This window comes from Neolamprologus brichardi, chromosome 18, assembly GCF_056152115.1.
Source record: "Neolamprologus brichardi isolate AB-2024 chromosome 18, ASM5615211v1, whole genome shotgun sequence".
Taxonomy (NCBI): Eukaryota; Metazoa; Chordata; class Actinopteri; order Cichliformes; family Cichlidae; genus Neolamprologus; species Neolamprologus brichardi.
This window is the reverse complement of record NC_142121.1, coordinates 19,154,530-19,176,175: the sequence shown is the minus strand read 5'-3', so window position 1 is coordinate 19,176,175 and position 21,646 is coordinate 19,154,530. Positions and strand designations below refer to the sequence as shown.

The 21,646-nt window shown below is 41.9% G+C and overlaps 1 protein-coding gene across 1 annotated transcript in view; it reads left to right on the top strand.

Annotated features, from left to right (window-relative positions):
- The first annotated feature begins 3,493 nt into the window (after positions 1 to 3,493).
- Positions 3,494 to 21,646, top strand: part of agap3 (ArfGAP with GTPase domain, ankyrin repeat and PH domain 3) — a 75,056-nt gene continuing 56,903 nt past the window's right edge. Inside the window, exons 1-4 of the mRNA XM_087832512.1 lie at positions 3,494 to 6,066; positions 13,210 to 13,268; positions 15,674 to 15,761; positions 18,725 to 18,810. Of these exons, the coding sequence (XP_087688638.1) occupies positions 4,470 to 6,066; positions 13,210 to 13,268; positions 15,674 to 15,761; positions 18,725 to 18,810 (1,830 nt within the window). The 5' untranslated portion in view covers positions 3,494 to 4,469. The remainder of the gene's footprint in view (positions 6,067 to 13,209; positions 13,269 to 15,673; positions 15,762 to 18,724; positions 18,811 to 21,646) is intronic.

The following is a 21,646-nucleotide window of genomic DNA, read 5'->3' as shown; positions in this document are numbered from 1 at the left end:
CGAGCGCCTGTGTTTCGTCTGTGATGATGATAATGATAATCACAGTACCTGACTCTCTCCAGTGAGGGCAAACATCTCTTCAATCAAGGGGTATTGCTGATAGCTCTGAGTAATTTTCTCCTGTTTCTCCACGCTGCGCTTCCTGAGCAATATATTGCATTCACATGTTCACACGAGGCTATATTTAAAGCGTGACATCAACACCTATGAAAAGTCATGAACATTTCTGTTCTCATTAAAGCTTGTTAGTCACTGTGGCAAACTTTGCCACCAATTTGTCACACAGAGCTCACTTTGAAAAGTTCTGAATAAATGTATTTGTGTTTTTTAGAAAGCAAACAACACTGGAGTTTGGTTTTTTCCTCCTTTCTCCCCTCATACGTAATGCTGGAGAATACCGGATGCCTGAGGCTTGAGCTGTGCTGATGTGTGAATGAGGTCAGCAAAAAACCATATTCGAGAAGAGTTGGGCTACAGCCTCCTACCTGCCGAGTGCTAATTATAATAAGTCGGTAGGCCGCCTTCAGTCTCTCTTCCTGTCACCCTGTTTGCCGGAGGAAGCAAACCGTCTCCGCCAAGGAGTTTACATATGTACGCGGCCGTCTTCCTCACACTGACTCATGTTCTAATACTGACGAGGAGTTAGTAAGCTTTACTCATGTGGCGGCTTGAATGCATCATGCAATCTGCTAGACAGCACCAGTGTTTGTCGCACATAGTGTCTGCGTCTTATATAAACACACTAGTTCTGAGTGTCTGCTATGTCTGCTGTTGAGACATTTCCGTTATGTGTGTGTGAGTCTGTGTGTGTTTCCAGCTAATGGGTATCCAGATATCATCACAAGCCCCAAAACTGCTTGAGTCTTCCAGATAATTGATGTTGCTGTAAAAAAAAAAAAAAAGCCTCGGGCTGAATTGGGAAGGCTGTGGTCCCCTCCGGGCTTACAGGAGGGGACCACAGAGACCAGTCTGAGTGAAGCTTCTTAGTTTTGAAAGTTTTCTTTGCATTATGAAATACTTTGTTATTTTAATGTAACTGATATAATGTTATAATTACATGCAATTCCTTAGCGACGTGACTGCCCCCCACTGGAAATGTGGTATATAGTGTCAAATGATCTAATATGAAGAGAAATACTGCTGACTGGCAAAAGCCTTGATTGAATTCGATTAGAAAGGCGAAAACCCCAACAGGCAGTCTAATTAGGGATTTGACGAGATTGTCCAGTCAAATTTTATAATGATGCCTGCTTTGAATTAAATTCTGATGCCGCCATAATAACAAAAATGAAAGTACTGTAGAGATGATGTGCACGCTGTATTTGTGACACATTTAAAATATAATGGCGTCTTATGGGATGCTGGAAAAGTACAAAAGGGGTTTTGGGATGTTAACCTGACAAAGAAAGATTCCAAACGTAGCTTATAGGTGAGATAATAATCGCATGGCGAGAAAATTGTCTTGAAAAAGCAGAGAGCGTACCTTTCTGTTGCTGAACGACTAAGGAATGTAGCCTAAGAAAAATTGAAAGAGAAACTCAGGTCGGGGTGTTGGCAAAACAGCTACGCCTGTGTTTGACAAGGTGACGCACAGAAATGAGATAAACGGCCAACACACACAGTATGACCTCCGCTTACAATCAGACAGGTGTGTACACATACACACAGGGAGATACAGACGCAGAGGGTAATTCTGAAACCTCAGAACATGCCAATCCAGTTTTTCAGAAAAGGTTTTCCCTCCACCTTCCATCAAGATACAGTTTCAAGACGGAGAAATATTTAGCTGCAGGACAGGGTTAAACACAAGAGAGGCTCTGTTACCTGGTCAGCACTTTGAAATCCCAGGATTTACCGCAGCACAGTTTCCTTTGGACCGGACCACAACAAAGACAACAGGATAGTGGATTAACTTTAATCCTATCAAGACTTCATATGTAGGACCCTGCTAACCAACACCTGCATTAAGGAAAGGACTCAAAGGGAGCGATACCACATGGCCTTTCTGGGCCGCCTCCTCGGACTGTCCAGTAGCCGCTCCGGCTTCTGCTTGTTACCACAATATCAGGCTGGCAGGGAGTGCGTGCCAGAAATGACAAAATAGGGGTTTTTTTGGTTTCTATGCTGGACAGAAAAAAACTGGGGACTAACTGAGCTGCAGATGTCAACAGAAATGTCTGAAAGAAGCAAAGGAAGATAAAAACCCAGGAGTGGCGCAATGAATCAAAGATGATCAATAATCTGAACGTGGATTCAGGCACCTAAATATCTTCGTTTCTTTTTGGTTATATCACGGAAAAGTGCCGCTGAGGTTATAGCTTGAATATGTTGATGTGCTTCGGGAGTCGCAAGCAAACTCGAGACCGGCACGAGATCCAGTGGAGTGAAAAGGACCGTTTACTCGACGATGAAACCCACATCCTTTCAAACCCCTGCTTCCTAGACACAGGTAAAGGCCGAAATTACAACCTCTGACAGCCTGATATGGGATTCAACTTTGCTGCTGTACTCGCTCACTTCAGATTTTTCTGACGGTGCACGCGCTTGGTTAGAGTTTCCTGTAACAATATCTAAAATGCTTTTGATTGTTTTCATTCTAACACCGCTGAGTCAGTTGATAAAGAGACATAAGGGAGAAAGAAATGTGCCAAGAAACACTTCAAATATCAGGAATATCACACGTACTGTAGATGGCACACAACGGCAATGGCAATTGGAGGACTTTAGGGAGACGTTACGAAAAAACAAAATCAGTTCAAGTCAAATGCTGTTGAGATTTAGCTTTTGGCACAAACTGCAGCAGTTGGGCTGTAACTTTCTGCCTCCCGGTTATTCTGGTTTCCCCACAGTGATGCACTCAAGGAATGGCCACTTGTTGTTGTTGTTGTTATTCTTCTTTTCTCATAAGCAGTGTTGTTCAATTCTGATTATCCATCTGTTTTAGATATATGTTTTTTGTCCAGGCAAATCACACCAGCTTTGAATGGTTATCCAGCCGATAACAGTACATGCCCAGTGAACATTTTCCCTTCCAGTGTGCTTTCTCTTGTTGACCACAAAGGGGCAGTGTTCCAGTCTTAACCACACTGGGTGCTGCAGAGTTGTGGGGGTAAAATCTGCCTTGATTCTTTGTGGTGCATGGCTGTCTAAATGAGCTCTGCCCATTACGCTGCACTAATGCACGAGAAGATTGAATAGGCCACGTAAGGCTGCTCAGTCTTTTTATTCTCTGCATTTAATCGAATGCCAGCATTCTCAGTAGCTCAATGTGCTAATTTTCTCAATGAAGTTAGATGCAGGACTGCCCACGCAGTGAATGTGTAATTATGTTTAGATTCAGAGAATGCCATTTTACATAATGTCCAATGTACTGATTTCTGCCACGGTAACCATTAGTGCTTTAAAAAGAATAAGTTCCTCAACAGAAATAGCTGTCAGCCAATCTTGGAATTAAGCTAAGCTCTCCCACTGAGTGTAGGCTGTATAGTGGGAGCCACTGGAAGGTTGGTGTGTGGTTGTGTGGGTACTCCCATGTTACTCCGTGGCTGTGCTGCATTAGTATTCTCATAGATCCTTGAGCGAGGGAGACATTTTGACTTCTGCGTCCCTGTAAAAGTGTTTAAAACCTAAGCAGCGTATCCCCAAAACTGATGTGTTTAGGTGAATCAGTCAAGTGTCTAAATAAATACGAGAAAGTTTATAGTTTATTCTTTTCTTCTACCATTGGTCAACCCAAGTAAAATGCCCACTTATGGCTGTTTCTTGTGGCTTGTAGTCTGTATATATCAGTGTGTAATCAGCAGAGTCTTATCTCAATCCTGTGTGTTCACTTTTGTCTGTTTATACCTCGGGGGCTGTTAGCAACTCTGGTGAAATCATGAGGGCGTGTTCAGTGTCCTTGGGATCCATTCCTTGTTTTCCATGTGTCCCGGGGGTTGGAAGGCAGCTGAAAGTTCAAACAGAGACACACTCCCTCATGCTCTACATGGCAAGAGCTCAGAGATTAAGGGGTTTCTCTGCACCGCCAACAACAGGGATTGCTCGCAGTTTGCAACTTGCCAAAGAAGAAGGATGATTCAGTTTTTTTGAGCTGTAACTTTTGTGTCTGTTACAGATATGCCTTTGTTGCAAAATCAGCAGTTAAAGTTTTGTTTTTCTTCTGTGCATCTACTTGCTCGAGACAGGTAGAATAGAGCGGAGCAAAAAGCAGCTACCATCTAAATGCCTGTTTGATTCTGCTAAGGAAAGGAGCCAGAGGATGCAGGTGGCAGCGAGGCTTTGAACTAACTTGTTTGAAGTTGTTTTTTTTCTTTCCTCATGTCAAAGGTGAAAGATTATACCTGGCAGAGGAATTTAGTCTTCAAATGAAGGACTTCATGAGCTGAATCTCAACTCTCTGGCAGAATGTAACACACTGGTTTCAGTGTGTTGATGAGGATGATTGTGTGAATCGGTCTGAATGAAGTGTGATGCTATTCCTTAGCAGTGGGAACGTGGATGTGACCCCAAGGAGTACAGCTATAGAACAGCAGCAGCAGGAGATAACTGTATACCAAGTCTCTGTAATCTTGAAAGAAACACATACAGATGCACCGGTGTCAGAGCTGGAAATGGGCCAGGTCACTCACACCCTGGTTGGGAATTGTCAGCCAAATGGAGAAATGACTTGTATAGTCCAAATGGAGAAAAGCCCGAGGTTGGGCAAGGCACAGCACGAGCTCAGCAGGTGGCTCTCCCTCAGTAGCGCCGGGAGGCATAGAGAGGAGGTAGTGATGGAGGAGGATGAGGAGGAGTTGGAGGAGGTGATTGCGGGAAAAATGAAGACAGACAAGTTTGTTAAACCACCTTCAAAATACACAGGAAACTCCTTACAACAACACAGAGACGTGGTGGAGCTAACAGCTCAACCAGACGCCAAGGAGCAGCTCATTCAGAGCTCAACATTGTGCTCTGCCACCATCCAGGCTAAAGGACTTGTTCATGGGAATCATGACAGTGCACCAGGAAGAAGGTCTCTGCCTTGGGCCCTGCTACGAAGGTCACATAAGGATGAAGCCCTGCTCGGCAGAAGGACGATGAGCATGTATGACGGTCCGGTCAAGGTCCAAAGAGATCGTGAGCCCGAACAAGAACGACGGCTGCTAAGGCCCAGGAGCGTTTGCATGCTTCCAGGCGCAGTCGCAGTTCTGCCAGAGCCCCAAGCCCAGGAATCCTGCAAATGGACAGGAAGTTTAGACAGCCACCAGCACAGGAGCAGGAAGGCTGAGCTAAGAGCAGTGGATGGCCTCAATCCTGTTGTGGCTCAACGGCCATCAGGCCCTGTGGAGGTGAACCTTAGGGTCCGCCAGAGGAGCTGGAAGCCCAGGCCCGTCAGTATGACAGTACTGGAACTAAAAAAGAGGGGCTCTGATGATGAGATAAACAGCGAGAGGAGTGGTAGCCACAGAGGTGGCGAAGGAGAGGGATTTTTCAAAGGAGGCTTACGATGGAAACTGTTTGGCAAAACCTCTCAAGAGAAGAACAAGGAAAAGCAAAATGACAAAGATGCAAAAATTTCCCCCAAAAACAACAAATCTGATACTTCAAGAAGTACACTGAGCTCTTTAAGACGGAGTTTTAGTCTGCGAATCAGGAGGACTCGTCCTAGGGATTTGGGTCCTGGGGTAGAGTCAAAGGAGTACTCTCAGACTAAAAGTACTGCTGAAGAGGCAACGATGCCTCCTCAACCCTTCTCGTACCTCACAGGAAGAAAGATTTCAACTTCCAGTGATCAGACGGAAGATGGAGGCATGCAGTACATTCAGTATCACAGCAGGGGGAAGGTCAAGGTAATGGAGGTACCCCTCCATCCACCAAAACTGACTTCCAAACCAGTTCAGGAAGAACAAAGTATATGGCAGCTCATAGCAAACCGTTTCAGGAGGAAAGACCAGCCAAGCAGTGGCAAAAGTGAAATTCAGCAGTCCCAAGGCAAAGACAGTGGTCAATATCCCCACACTGGGAATAATAAGTCACAGCCTGTCACCATAGAGACTCTGGCAGGCATTGACTCCCACAAAGGTCAAGGTAAGACCTGCAAGACTGCTGATTTATTTCTCAGCTCAGTGCTCCATTTTATATACCCCCTCTTGCTCACTGCACAGAAAGTTACAGCTCAAGAGAAATGAGGAAGTGCACTTTTTTTAGGACAAGCAAATGAAAAACATGTGGGGGAATTGTGAGTTTGGATGGCATTCAAAAAAAGTCCAAAGAGTCCTTTTGGAATTTCTATTTCGGGTATTTTATTTCTCCAGTGTTTTTCATGTGTGAACCTCCAGTTCGTGTGCACATGCACAGCAATTACTTTGCCTTCTTTGAGGTTTTTGTAGTTCAGTCAAAAAGTAGGTGAAGTGAAATCACCAGTGACTGAAAAGAACACATGATAACAGTTTGTTTTACAGAGGGGCGGCTGTGGCATAACACAGTCCCCGTGCTATCTCTGTGTTATCCTGACCCAGGCCTGCTTATTGGTCTCTCAGAGACGCAGCTTAAAGAAGTAGCATTAAAGCAGTTAGTGGCTGTAATGGGGATGCATTTGGCAGTCTCGCAATGCTAAATTAAGAGGGCTTACATACTGTAATGATGGGGAGAGGAGCAAACGACTTAAGCGCTGTGTTTAAAGGTTAACTCTGACAGTGAAGTGTGTTTGTCCAGTTGCCTGGAAGAGCAGGCAGGGAGGCAAATATTTGTAACTATCTGAATTAATGGCTGTGATTTGCTGTGATTTGCTGTGTTTTGTGCGTCAAGCTCCAATTTCACACCTTTTCAAAGAGACCTAATTAGTCGTCTGTGACGACCTAATAACTTCTCCCGATGTCAAGTTGCACATGTCATGTATATATTCGCAACTTTTGAACCAGCAAAACATTTCTTTTGTTTAAATTTTCATGTGAATTTGAGACTCATGAAGGGGCTGAGGTCAGACTTGTTAATCGCTTGTCTGTTTGTATTCTCCCATGACACGTTACCAAGGATACCTATTGATTTGTTTTCCAGAGTCAAGTGGTATTTGTCCATTTCTTCCACTGCAGTCAGTCAGTCAAGCTTCAGGAATGTAGGTGTGCCGATCAGCTTGAGTTAAGCTGGGTGTTCAATGCCCTGGGCGGGACTCTGCGCTTGTTGCTACCTGCCTAACTGTTGGTTCTTAAAGTAAATTAAATCCAGAAAAGCCGAAGCCCAACTCTTCTGTGACTGAACGCTTGCATACACTCAGGCTGTACTTGAGTGTGTGTATGACGTTTGGGTGGAGGAAGGGAGTTTAACAGGGGGAAGAGTTTGAGGTGTCCCCACCCCCACCTGTTGAGTAAACAAAGCCATCCTGTTGGATCCAGGAGTGGCCATTGAACTGTGTGCTGAAATGGGGAGTGGGGGGTGGTCTCTGGGGTCCTTTGAGTCGGAGAAGCAGTGTAGGTGGTCAGCGGTGCACATGTGTAGCAGAGGTTGAAATACTGCAGTGGTGCTGCAGATAGAACTCTACAGTAACCTGTACTCTAACCTGTCAATGTAGCTTGCAGACAGGAAAACACTCAGTGATGGGTATTTTTTGGAGTTACCTTTTAGAGAAGAAAATCCCCCCCCCCCCCCCACGAAGGTGAAATCCAGACTCATTTATTTTAAATCTGACACAAAATATATTCATGAGGATGGAATTCCCTTTGTTTCCCTTTCGCTTTGCCATTTCACATAAGGTGCTTCCTGTATGTGCTTTACCTTTCAGATGGAGTGGGCCTTACTTTAAAACCTGCAGAGTGAAAAATAATTAGAAAAAAATGCTTTTGTTTTTGGCGTTCATATCAGCAGGTGTAGTTGAGTCCCCAGCAGGTAGCTATGTTCAAGATAAATACACTTTCAGGGGAAGTTGAATAAACAGTGACACTGCGATAATGCCCTCTCAGCTGCAGCAGGACACATGGGGAGACGGCAAGATATTGAAACACCACTGAATCGCCGACAGTCTGGTTAGGAGCAGAGGGAAATCTGTTAATAACTGAATGTAACTTGTATATGAGCAGCTGCCACTGCAAATCTCAGCTCCAGTACATTGTGTTTTTCAGAACTGTGGCTCATTTGAAGCAGGATCCTGCTGTTTCACCAAGAGGTCTACAAACCATTTGCCAAAAAAACTGTAATTTGTGGATCTTCTCTAACTTTGCTTGCAGTTTCATTCATGCATGACTGATTCCTTTGGTTTTTGTTCTTTTTTTATTATTCCTTTTTGTAGCTGCAAAGATAACCTCTGGCACATTCCCTTCTTAATTTGACAAACTGAGTCCGTCGGCCTGGGCATTCCACTGCAAGGCTTCTTGAAAACCCAATTTGCAAATCTCGTGTTAAATGTGAATCGGGATGTCCAATTTATTTTAAGGGGAAGTGATCAATGCCTTTCTGCAGACAACACAAGGCTCTGGGAGCTTTAATTAGGCCAGACCATCCAGTTTGTATTAGACGAGCTCGGGGTAAAGATTTTCACCTTGTTTTCTGGTGACTGTGTTTGTCACTTACCTAATTTGATGGAAATGACTGGCTTGTGTTTGGGAGCTCAGCAGAAGAGAAGTAAGAGCTCTTATGCTTGGTTTTTTTCTGTAAATGTTTTTTTTTTTTTTTTTTTGTAGAGCTACAGACAAAAGGAAGATGCTGCAGGACCGTTTTTGTCATGACATGCATGATAAAAGTAGCCAGACGGGGAATGTCAGTTGGTGAATCATCGGAGTAGAAACACTAATTGCTAGCTAAATTCTCACTCTGTAATTCATGACGGAAGGAAAGTATGGTTGGAAAGTTGGTCAGAGTAAGAGTGGAAGTTTAGATCTCAAGGTTGTCCTCTCTCGTTCCCCCAAAAACCACTTCAGATTCACTGCACATTGGCACGCATGCATGCATGTGCATACGCACGGACTTGCTGCTCACATTAGATTTTCTTTTCTCATGGAATAAGTCGGGGCTTTGCTTGTGCTTCGCTACCCTCAGACTGAGTGGTCATTTTTATCTGAGCAGACGTGAGCAGCGAAGTGAAAGACCTGACAAACATGCTGCCAACAGTTTTACCCTCACAGAGACAAAGACACTGGTGTCCTCTGTAGGCATCGCGAGTCCTGGGGCTCCGTTGTTTCCATAGGCATTCTGGGACACAGCGATATGGGGAAGGTCATATTTAAAGAATGACGTAATGCTGACCACATGGATTCAATTAGGGGTTTTTCTTTTAGTGGGGGAACAGTTCGGCTCCACTTTATCTCTTTCGGGATGGCAAATTTCAGGCGTCTTTACCATGATGCTGTTTCTTTGTTGTGTTCTTGATTTAAATATTATTTTAGTGAAAGGCACTCATTTTCTATTGCTTCCTTTTGTTGTTATTATTGTCTGTGAAAGAATAAGTGGTGCTATTTTCCGGTAGTCAATGCGGTGCTCCAGAGATGAAGCGATTGTCAATGGCCAACAACACAATTTCTGCATTGACCTGCGATGACCCAAAATTTCCCTTCATGGCTACACGTTAGTTGGGTTGAGTTTAAAATACTCCTTGTTTAAAATCTGAAAATCATGTTTTTTGGGGGCTTCACTTATCAAATATTATTCTTTATTCATTCTGCTTTATTTCACTAATAACCAGTTCTTCATTAAAAAGACAATATAGGAACTACTTGCTAATTATATTACTGTACTGATGAACGCATCTATGTACCCATGATGGCAGGCTTGTGCTAATGATACAGTAACAGGATGTAAACATTAGATGAGCTGTGATGAGACAGTAGAAAGAAAATAGTTCCTATATGAAAGTGCCGGACCATTTTAGTTAAAAGGTCATGATACCACGTTTGACAAAAACATATTTGTTGGCACTTTAAGTACAACAAAAAAAAGCTACATTGAGTTCCATTATATTCAAGAGAAAGCAGATATTACTACAGCCAGTATAAATGACTCACAATCTAGTCAGATAAATAGCAATGCAGCCCAGAGGAACATACAAAAAGTTTGATTTTGGGTGAGCTGTTAACAAAGCCTGAAAGACTGGCACCTTAAGATGGGTTCATGTAATTGCTATTTTTGAGTATTACCGCTGGTTGACCTTTCAATAACAAGAAACAGGAACTGTAATAAAATGGGGCGGCAGCCTTATCGGAGATCGCCTCAGAGAGCCGTGACCTGCATTGAGTTTCCTGCACTTAAAAACTGAGGCAGTTTGGATGTCTCCGCTCATGTTCTGACATGTCAAACCCACACTGAGAGGGCTTAACTGGAGGCGTGCTGTTTAAAGACTCCTCTGCTCCAAACAATGGTTGGTGAAAGGCCCCTGTGTTCGGGATGCACTCTCCTCTCCCACAACAAGTGAGACATCCACAGCAGAGTGACGCTCTTTGTAAATGGATTGGAGAAAAAGTCAAGATTTTAACTGATTTTTGTGTTTGTGGGTTTTTTTAATGGACAAGTCAAGGGGAATGTTTGGCTCATGTCTCCCCGTCTATGAGTCATTTATGCTTTTAGCATATTTTGGAGAAAAAAACCCTGAAACATGTCCTATAATGACACTGGGGTCCTTACTGTTTATGCTTTGTGTCTTTTCATATTGGCATCGCCTGCAGCAAAAAGAAAAACCGCCATAGCTGTGTAATGATGGTGTATGAGTAGTTTAATTGTTATGGTTTAGAGATGTGGAGGGGGTTACCTGTGCAAGGCGGCATGTAGGCTCCTGTATTAGAGATGGTATCTTATTTGGGAGGTTCAGATGGCAAGGAAGCCTTGATCCAAAACAGGAAGGTGGTCTTTGTTCTAATAGATGTTATGACACACAGCTGTACTCCATCTCTGTGGGAAATGGGCACAGCTTGTGGAGCTGTCATTTGTGTTTTTAGTTCTGATGGTTCGCATTGTCCTTTATAGTGTTCTGCCCTTTTTCAGAGCTCTTTTATCTAGTCAATGTCTCCAAATGTCATTGGGCTGTACATTGAAATGGCCTTCACAGACTGCATTAACTACAGGTCCGTTGCAATTACTTCTTCACACTTGTGTTGTAAACAAATAAACAAATCTAGAGAAAACAGAAGAGTCGGACAGATTGAAAATCGGTGGGGATCGATCCATCCATCCATGCATTTTCTTAACCACTCAGGTTACTTAATCAATCAGGATCTGGGGGCTGGAGCCAGCTGACATTAGTCGCTCTTGGGGCTTCATCTAATATCGCTGTTAGTTTTTGGTTTAAGTTGCTTTAATCAAAGTGCTTCCATCATTGAACTAAGCCTGAAAAACTGGCACCTTAAGATTCCTTATACTCTGAATGCAGGGAACAGTTTTTCCAGGTATCCGTTGTAACCAGCAGATACCTGGTCCAAGGTATTTTGTGATGTTTACAAATGGAGATAAACTTTTTAAAAAGGTAATTCATCTTCAGATGTTAGCTCATGAATTTAAGATTGCATTTCAGTAAACGGGGTTCCACTTTTGAGGGGACCTGTATGCAGCTAAGGCCTGATTAGATTTGATTGGTCGATTGAATTTGAACTAAGAGCGGACTATAGACTGAAACCAGAAAGCTTCCAGCACTAGAAATCACCAGAAGGTTTGAATTCAGCTCATTCATATGCAGATATGTTTCTGGAGGATTATAAAAAAAATCCTAGTTTATGCAAATTATTATCACAGAAATATGAGATGCACTAATTGTAATTTTCTTGGCTGATTTTTATTTCATATTTATTTATTTTTCAAAGTGAGGTGCTACTGATTTATTCATTTAGTTATTTATTTAATTTTATTTTTGCTTATTCCAGTTTTCTAAGCTCTATAAGGGACAGCTTATACAAAAAATCAACTTTTTTTTCAGTGCGGGATATTTTTACACTAAAATAAATCATTAGGTTTCTTAATTTCCCACAAACTGGACATGATAGACTCTCACTGAAAGAACTGAGAATAAAGCTACAGATAATTAGCTAAAATGGGTTTCTATACATTTGCCTTTACTTGACATATTTTACCCTACCAAACAAAAGCAGGTTTATCAGATTTATATATCAACACAAATGCAAGTTACATAAATAATATAATAATAATGTTTATAACGTCATCAGATAGCAGCACGTGGACCCTTTGCTGTTTTTTTACTTCGCTAAACAATTTTTTTTCAGTTCCTGCTTTGAGCCCTTGCTCATACCGAGTCTGTAGATACTGAGCTCTGGATAGCTTTAGCTTTAGCCACTCTTCCTTTATTAGCCTCTTTAAAATGTCCATGTTCAGCTGGGTGAGGGTGATTTAAGTGTCTCATTAGGTTTAAACATTTCATGGCGGTTCCTCCATGGTTTACTTTGGCCAACTTTGTGTGTTCCTCAGAGCTCAGTAATGGCTGTGAGCAGCTATTAGCCTGTGCTGCTGTGCACATGTTGCACATGCATAATCAGACATATGTGAGGCTGTCCTATTGGTCACCAGTCAAGAACACAGAATGACTGTATCTTTTTCTTTTTACTTTTTTTTCAAAATTCTATTTAAAAAAAAAATAAATTTTTTTTACCTGTCTTGTCCAACAGCATTTAATATCAGAATTATGATCTGAATGCACTGTTTGCCAAACAGATTTGGTTTGCCTAAACTCTATAAATAATGTTTTAATAATTCATATATTTTTATTATTATTCACATAGGATATGTGTAATTTAGCAATGCCAAAGCTGACAAGCAGAGAGGGGTTGAAGTGGTAAAGAGAAGAAGGGGGGGGGGGGGGGGGGGGGGGAATTAAAGAAAGATAAAAGAACAATGGGGGAAAATAGGAGAAAAGGTCAAAATAAAAGGACATGACAGGCCAAATGGCTATATATTCATAACTACACAACTTTTTCACTAAAGTTGGCTCTATCTATCTGCCATAAAACTTTGATTCAGTGGTTCTGGTTAATATGTGTGCAGGAAATCATTTTTTAAAAAAGGGCAACAACCCCACAATTCCTTTAAAAATGTTTTACTGTAATTGACTGCTGTGTAAGTCGAAATGCTTGATGTGACTGGTGGAGCATTCAGCATAAAACTTATTGCAGACTCTTCAAATTCAGCCACTAGCAAAAGCTGTCGGTGCCATATTATAGCTGGGGGTCAAATAGAACAGAACGCATATTATCGCTTAGTACTTTTTGCTTTTGTCATTTACGTCTTCATTTGTCTTTTTCTTTTTAGACTCTTTTGTCAACAGCCAGGAATGGACATTGAGTCGATCAGTGCCGGAGCTGAAAGTGGTGAGTAACTTTTTTTTTGTTGTTTTTGACGATCCTGGTGTTAATTTGCCCTCAGAGGTTTCATCTTACTAACAGATTTAAATGTCAGTGGGAAAGCATGTTCTCTCCATGTAATACTAGTTTTGCATTTCACATGAGAGGGAACATTTGAGAAATTGGCTGGACTTTTCCCCTGGCACATAGTGGGTGATTTTTAATGAGATGCGTTGGCATGGCGATACAGGGTGGTTTTGCAGCAGGACACAGGATGAGTGACAGTTTTGGGCTAGGCCGGTGACACATCCTGGGTCTGCTCCCACCCGCCAGTGAAGCACACGCACAGCCTCTGCCAAATGCACTACTAACATCCTCACATGATTTAATGCCTTCCCCACATAAAGACTAGCAGCCTTGAAAGGCTCCGCTCTGCCGTTCTCCCAGTGGATATAATATTTTCAGTGTTAGGTGAATTCATTGTTGTGGCACCTTGAAGAAGGGGAAACTTCAATGGGGGGATTCACAGCGAGCACAAAGACAAACTTCCTTTATTGGCTTCAAACACTTTTAAATGCGTCTGTTGCTTTTTATGTTTCTAAGGTGTTAATTGGCAGCTTCCATGCGGGGGTTTGTTAAATGGACCCGGTAAGACTAAATTAAGTGTCGCAAAAATAGTAATCATTCTTTTCAAAACTTTCACAGAGTTACCGTGCAGCGACAAGGTCGTGCTGAAAGGAAGTTGGTTACAACTCTCAGAAGCTTTTAAAAACGATAGGGGGGGGAAAAAAAGCAGGTTTTGCTTTCTTCCTCTTTGATACCACAATAATGGGGGTCAAAACAATTCCTGTAGATGAATTAAAACGATTAAAACCATGTGAGAAAACCTCTAATTTTTTTTCTGCCGCAACAGTGAGCTGTACTCTGGTACTGTTGATTTCGTGCTGGTGACTTGACTGTGGTTAAATCCTGTTTTATTGCCATCTTTTGATCATCTCACATCAGAGCTAAACGTCTACAAAGAAGAGTGAAGGTTCTGTAGTAGCATAATGCTGATACAGCATTTCGAGATCATGAATCCTATATACCCGTGGGCCACAAAGCCCAGCAGTTAAACAGCAGGAGAACGCTGGTTTTGTGGCACATTCAAAGCCTTTTTTTTGACTCATAGCTTTTACAGCACCACAACTTTTTGCTAACTTTGAATTTATTCATAGCTTATTCTGCTGGGTACCTCATGATATACATACTTCAGTTATAAAGAAGCTAGGCTAGGAAAAGACCTTGAACACACCTTTTCTCTTGTGCCTCAAACGTCCCTATAATTAGAACCATACCTGCTTTAACACCCACTAATGATCTGTGGAAGGAGAGGGCGATGGTGGGTAGAGGAGGAGCTGGAGAGGGAGGAGATGAGGCATGTTGCAGTCTTTGTTCTTCCCAGACATGCTGGCATCGTCAGCCCACCCTCAGCCATGCATCACCCCGAAGGCACTGCAGTTTAGTCTGGTCTAGACGGCAGGGAGAGGTAGAACAGGACATACAACCAAAGTCGGGTGTAAATCAGAGGCACTTGGACAATATTTCAAACTTGTATGGCCTACGAAAGGGACCTTTACCCCCTTGAACACAAACCATATGGAGTTTCTTTTACTGCCTACTACCTTCTAAAGTTTTTAATTTGATTTTCTTCCCCCTAGCCAACACTTGTTTTCACTTCAGGCCAGTGTGTAATAAAAATCTACTTAGCAGAGAAGCTAAAAAATGGAGTCACCTTTAGGTTTAGTGTAAAAGTTTCATTACTTTTTCAAATAATTACACCTTGACCCATTTTAAGAGTAAAAAAAATAATAATAGAAATATCACACCCACAAAACTACATTTTTCATTTTTTGAATAAGAAACTTGCATACTGGTGAAAAAAAATGAGTTAGTCTTTTTAAAAATGCCTTAAATGCAGCACTTCTTCTTTTTTACTTATCTTCTTAAATACACACACATTGAAATATATGCGCAACACAAATGCCCAGAACGTCAGTCTTTGATTTTTCAGTTGAGTTCTGATGGTACGTCTCTGTAGAAAGAATAATCTCTAAAACTTTAGTGACTCATACAGCTAGGATTTAAGACTTAGCAGCCTAACTAAAGAGGAATGAAATAAGATGTGGAGATGGTTGTATTTCTGATATTATTGACCTTGATGCAGTGTTTTGCTTTTTGCTACACACAATTTGCACACACTGGGCTGAAAACTTGCAAAGCCTTAATGATTGAGGTTGAAGCTTCAGTTTTTTGGAAAGAAAATATAAAAAAATAAAACTCAAAACAGCACGACTTATGTAATTTCAGTGCCTTTGTGGTAGGATCTTTTTCTCTGTCAGGTCACTTGAACCTGTACATCATCTCATAGTTTTTTGCTCTTGGACTTGCAGGGGATTGTGGGAAACCTGTCCAGCGGGAAGTCTGCCTTGGTTCATCGATATTTGACAGGGACATATGTGCAAGAGGAATCGCCTGAAGGTAAGAGCCTGCTGAAGAAAGCGTGGGTCAGGAGGTGGATTACAAACATGACACCCAGCACAAAGATCAGAGCATTGCAGATTTAATGCAGCATGTTTACTGTGGCTCTTTTGACCTCAGCACCTCGGCTGCCGCAGCCTGTCGTATGTATTACATTGTTGACGATGTGTGAAAAGCTGGTTTTGTCAGCTTTCTGTTAGGATGGGACGGTTGGGTGACCATATTTGGAGGAGTGTAATAGGATATTTAAATAATGAAGAACAGCACTGTTTTTTGGGGGGGGTTTTTTGCCGCTTCTGTGCGTATTTTTCTAATTAGCTTCCATTAAACTGTTTTGTTTTGTATTTTGTTAAGCTTCCAAATAGCGAGATTGATAACTGGCTCAGTTCTATTTCTCCCTTCACTGAAAATGGTGGAAAAATGACAAAATGTGACATGTCTAGTAATTTGAAGCTCATTACTAAAACATGCAAGTAAAAGTGGCACTGTAAATGAAGGTTTTTGTCACAATCAGGTGCTTTTTACACATTTAAAGCACTTGATATGAAAGGAATGCTTTTATATATATATATATATATATAAACCAAGAATGCCCCCTCTGGTCTGAAGACTGCGTCCTCTACAAATTCCAGCAAGATGTTGGCAAACCCAGAGTTAACTGATGATCTTTGAGGGGTTTGCAGTGTTTCATTTTAGTGTAATTATAGTGAGGATGAGACATGAAGCGCATAATTAGTTTCTGGCATTTTGCTGCACCATGGGAGAAGGAAAAAAATCCTCATAGCTTAATTAGTCCTTGAGAAATCAATGGTTGAAATGCTGGGGGAGGAAAAAAAACCCAGATCGACCCTTGTTGCTTTAATCAGGGAAATGTATCGGTTCATATATGTCCGTGTCCCTTCACATCGTTGCTCTGATACGACGTACCTGTCTGGCGAACACCGGGCACCTCATTGTTTCTTGCGCTTCAACACTGGCTTCACTCCAGACTGACTATTAACATTGCAGAGAAGCTTCACCCAGCAGAGGGAAGGTTCATCCGTGGCTGTTTCTTCACTGTTTTGTTCCTGGGCTTTTGCTATGATATCTGAAAAAAGGTACTGGGGTGTGTTACTATGGCAACGCCGGATGGAGCTCCGTTGGATTGTGGCTCTGTGTCAAGGTCTAAGCCTCCGTGTAAGCAGAGTATGCTTACTGCGTGTTAACCATGCCTACCAACTCACCGTCTCTCTGTAGGCTGTGTGTGCAACGTTATCACTCGCCTGTTTTTTTTCTCCTTTATGAGACGTTGAGCACAAATTCACATTATTCATAATTAGTCTTCACAAGAGAGTGAAGTAGTCTGCCTCATTTATTCACAGCATTGGCTTATTCGGGCTCTAAATAGAGACGACGACATTCTGGATGATTATGTAACTGAGATGTTTACTTTGAATTTCCATCCATGTTTTCTCCAGAGCCGTATGCTTTCATTACAGATACTGGTTTCTGAGAGTCTCCTCCATAATCCATTCTGGAGTACGAACATGTTGCCAGCTTCCATGCAAACCCTTTTCTCTGATAAATCTTTGGTTCGCTCTGATGCAATCAGCATTCACACATACAGACGCATAGTTTCTCAGTGCTTTGTTGGAATCTGCAAAGCGCTTTGACTTCAGTAGAAAAATATAAATAAATAAAAAGCTGACTGGTGGTTTATGAATCTCTCTCTCTCTGTATGTTATGCAACCAGCATCCAACAGGCTTTGAGAGCCCGTGCAAAAGGCTGGGAGAATCCCCAATTTGCAGAGCGGGCTAAAATCGACTTAAAAGCGTGGAAGTGTGGCTCAAGTGGATATGTACTGCACGCTGACACAGGAATAGTGTCCGACTATTAAAAAGAAAAGATCTGGGGCCCCGCCCACTTACAGCTCCTCTGATGTGTGATCTTTAGTTCTGTGGGCTGGTTTAACAACACGATTTCCAACTTGTTCTTACTCAGTCGTTCCAGGAGTGCACACATCTGCTGCCTTCAACATAATTTTCCTTTTTTTTTGGGGGGGGATACATTTCACAATCATTTGTAGACCTTTTTAAATGTGTGCCTTTTTTGAAACGGCTTTTGGCATATTTTTTTGTATTCATGAGACATCGTTTTCACTCCCAGGGACATCTCTAGCCTCACAACTTTCTCATTTCAATGTTTTTAATCTCCACAGGATCGAGAACCCTTCAAATGATATGCAAAATCTAATTTACAGCGTGGTTCTCCCATTGGTGTAGTCTTTATCTGCAGCCAGCTTTGCTAACGGCAAGGAAAATCTATTTGGGCTACCAAAGAAATGAAGAAAAGGGGAGAGAAACTCAAGGCAGTATGGGTGCTACGTTCTTAACTTTCCACCAATTTTTCTGGGATGTGACTTAAAGCAGAACAGTTTCGGAGTCACGACACATTTACTGGATTCTGATGTTTATCTCCCATTGCTTCCTTTCCATCCTTTTATCATCTTTTCTAAAATTAAGTCTATTTGTCTTAAGAGATCATTTATTACAATTAGCCGGAGAGTGTTTGTGAAGCAAAAGTCGGGCCTTTTCGTGACTCATGGAAGCGCAGTGATAGTGGCGCTGAACTGGTTCCCTCAGCAGCTGTGCATTTGACACGCTAAATGGCAATTTCTCGCCCACATAATTGGCCCCAGAGAGACCTGGTTTCCTGTCAGCATGTGATCCAGGCAACACCGTGTTCAGCAGGTCTAAATTGAGAAGCTGCACTTAAGTTCAGATGCATATCAACAAACTTTTAAGAGCCATACATTTCAATTGCTTTCTTCTTCTTCTTATCAGTGGGTGTGAAATGTGTCTGCTGTCTTTCCTTTTTTTTGACAACCCCCTGGTGGTTGGTTTACGTTCTAACAGACAATTTACACTTTGATTAATTGACTGGCTGTGGAGTAAACTCTTGGAATAAACATCTCTTCCTTTAGGTGGACGTTTCAAGAAAGAAATTGTGGTGGATGGACAGAGCTACTTACTTCTGATCAGAGATGAAGGGGGGCCTCCAGAATTGCAGGTAGGATCCTTAAAAAGGTCTCTTTAATCAAAAGCTGCTGGGTAGAAACTGTCAAGCTGACAGAGCCTGCTTAGAGACAGACCATTACTTCTACAGGACTGTTTGGAGCACACAGCACTCTGTGGGTGTTCTAACAAAAGCAACAACGGATCGATGCAAAAACCAAGTCGAGATGATTTTTGTGGTCAAAGAAACAACGCCTAATTATCTTATTAGTATGCGAAATCTGAAGAGTTATGGTTAATTTTTAGGAGAAAATGTGATGTTGTGACACGTGTTATGACAGTGCAGCCATCAAAATCTCATCTTCGATTATTTGTGAACCATGGAGGGCCCAATTTTGAGCTACTGCAGGACTTTGGGACATTGGCTGTCTCCAATTTATATACTTTATCCAGTCTAAGAAACTATGAAGCTGAAGCATCAATGTCTTGATCAATCATCCAGGTAAGGAAAACCCAAAAGGTTTATTCTGCTCATCTGGACGTAGCATTTTCGGTGGAAGAAACATTTCATCGCTCATCCGCGTGACTTCTTCGGTCTTAGCTGACTGCAGGTTTCCCCAGCCTTCCCCAAGAGTACATTTGCAAAAGGAAACTAGCACCACTGGCAAACAATCATCATGATCAAAATGCTACGTCCAGATGAACAGAATTAACTTTCCTTTGTAAAGCACGATGTTAGAAATGTAGTAGAGAAGTAAGAAGAACATTGTCATGCTACTTTCTTATTTATACTTGAAGTAGAATAAGTAAATCCACTTAATTATGGGAGTGCCTGTGATCACTGGCACTGTTTGTGTCAGCAAAGCATGATATTTGACAAATCTCCTTGTTACACCCTGTTTCCACCTTCACTCCTACAAGGCTCTACTCAGACTGATTTCCATAGATGGGAGGATCCAGTTTCCCATAACCAATCATGAGAGACTAACGTGCCCCCCACCCCTCCCCACCTCATGAATGTAACCTAATTTCAAGTCCACCTTGATGCATACTAATGGCACCACACTGTTATACAGCTGCATAAACCGTGAGTTTAGCCTGTTCCTTCGTTTAACTGCTGTGCCTCAGGGGTGCCGACAACAAACATGCACTGGCCATTTAAATTTAATATCGCTGTTGTGGCACAAAGCTTGACTACAGCCCATGGCAGTGATTGGGTAATTGGCACTCATGGGACACCTGTTTTTGTAACTGAAAAACTGCTGTTTCATGACGTAATGTCCGGCCAATGAACACGTCCAAAGAGCTTGACTCATTCAAAGCTGGCGGAGCTTTACTTATAAACTTATCTGAACTGATGACTTCCTCATGAGGTCACAGAGGAATGTGACGACATCTACGGTACCTTTTTGTTGCCTAGCGACCGTAAGCTCTCAAACACATGAAGCAAGGGTTGGGAAAACAAGGGGCAGGGGTCGTCACACTCATTACTGTACAAAGTTGGGCTTCCAGCAACACAAGTTTGAAACATAGTGTTTGATGACATGGACAAAGAACAAATATAGATTCCCTAAATTTTAGTAAGATAAGAAAAAAAGTAAAGTTAACCCTTATGTATGTTTTTTTTTCCATTTGACTGCAGTAAAAATACCATAAAGGTCATTTTTTAGCTTGAAATTTGATGACTTTCTTAAAGTGCCCTGATATGCCACATTTGCCACACTTCTGGTCTTTAAAGGATTATGAGGCAGTCTCCAAAGACCGTCACAGTTAAACAGCATAGGAGTGGTCAAAATTGACCAGAATTACATTTTTAAATAATAATAATACAACAGAATAATAAAAAGTCCAAACTTTATGTCCTCCTTAACATTTGTACTTCATATGTACTTCACATCTTCCAAAAGTCATCTAATGGACCGGATTGAAGTGTTCACCGGGCTGATTCTGGCCCCCGGACACTCCTGTCTTAAACCAATAACAACATATAAAAGGGGTTAGGGTTGGGAAAAAATCACACTGATGTAAAGGTCTAAAAAACACATGTCAGATGTGATACACTTGGCGTTACAAAGTTAATACATGCTTTGTGGTCACCCATAATTACAAACTCACAGTTTTAACGTTGGTTCTGCTGCCCACTTCTTAGACATTAGGATTCACTCTTCCCATTCTCACCAGCATGGTTTCCAGCTGCAGCAGGCAGCTGTTTCAAGCATAATCTGTGATAAGCCCAGTGTATACTAAACAGCCCAGCACTAAACAGCAGTTGAGCAGTGTTAGCAACAAACACACATGGGCACATTTAGCAGGTAGAAGGCTTTATATGAAACAGGACCCATTTGCCTGGTGATCAGAAACAAATTAATTGACTTTTTATGTTCACAGGTTATACTTATTGGCCCCAAGTTGGCTAGTCGCAACATCTTTTTATACACTGAGTAATATGTACTCAGTTACTTTGCACCCTTAAAGTAAATAAACTCTCTCACGTGAGTCTTTCTTCTAACTGCAATGTTATTAATATTTTCTGTTGCTAAGCTTACATAGATTTGATGAGGGATTTAAAAAGATTCAAATGTAATAATCGGATTCAATTAAAGGCCCAAGTATCAAAACCACCAGCCCCGGAGAATATAGACGAACTTGCTTGTGGCTTCATTCACAGGGTTCAGTGTTTCCGGTGTATTTACCCTGCAGTTGTTTTAGCGGCTAGTGATGCCTGGCTTGGCAAAGCTCCGATTTACGCTTGCATTACGCTCGGCGAGATTAGGGAATAGAAATGAGTGCAGCTCAATTGTCAGCTGCCTGTGTAATTACTGGCATAATTAAAGGCCTCCATTATGTTCCCACTCGCAGGAGGCTGAGCACAGTTGTGGTTTGGAAGCTCG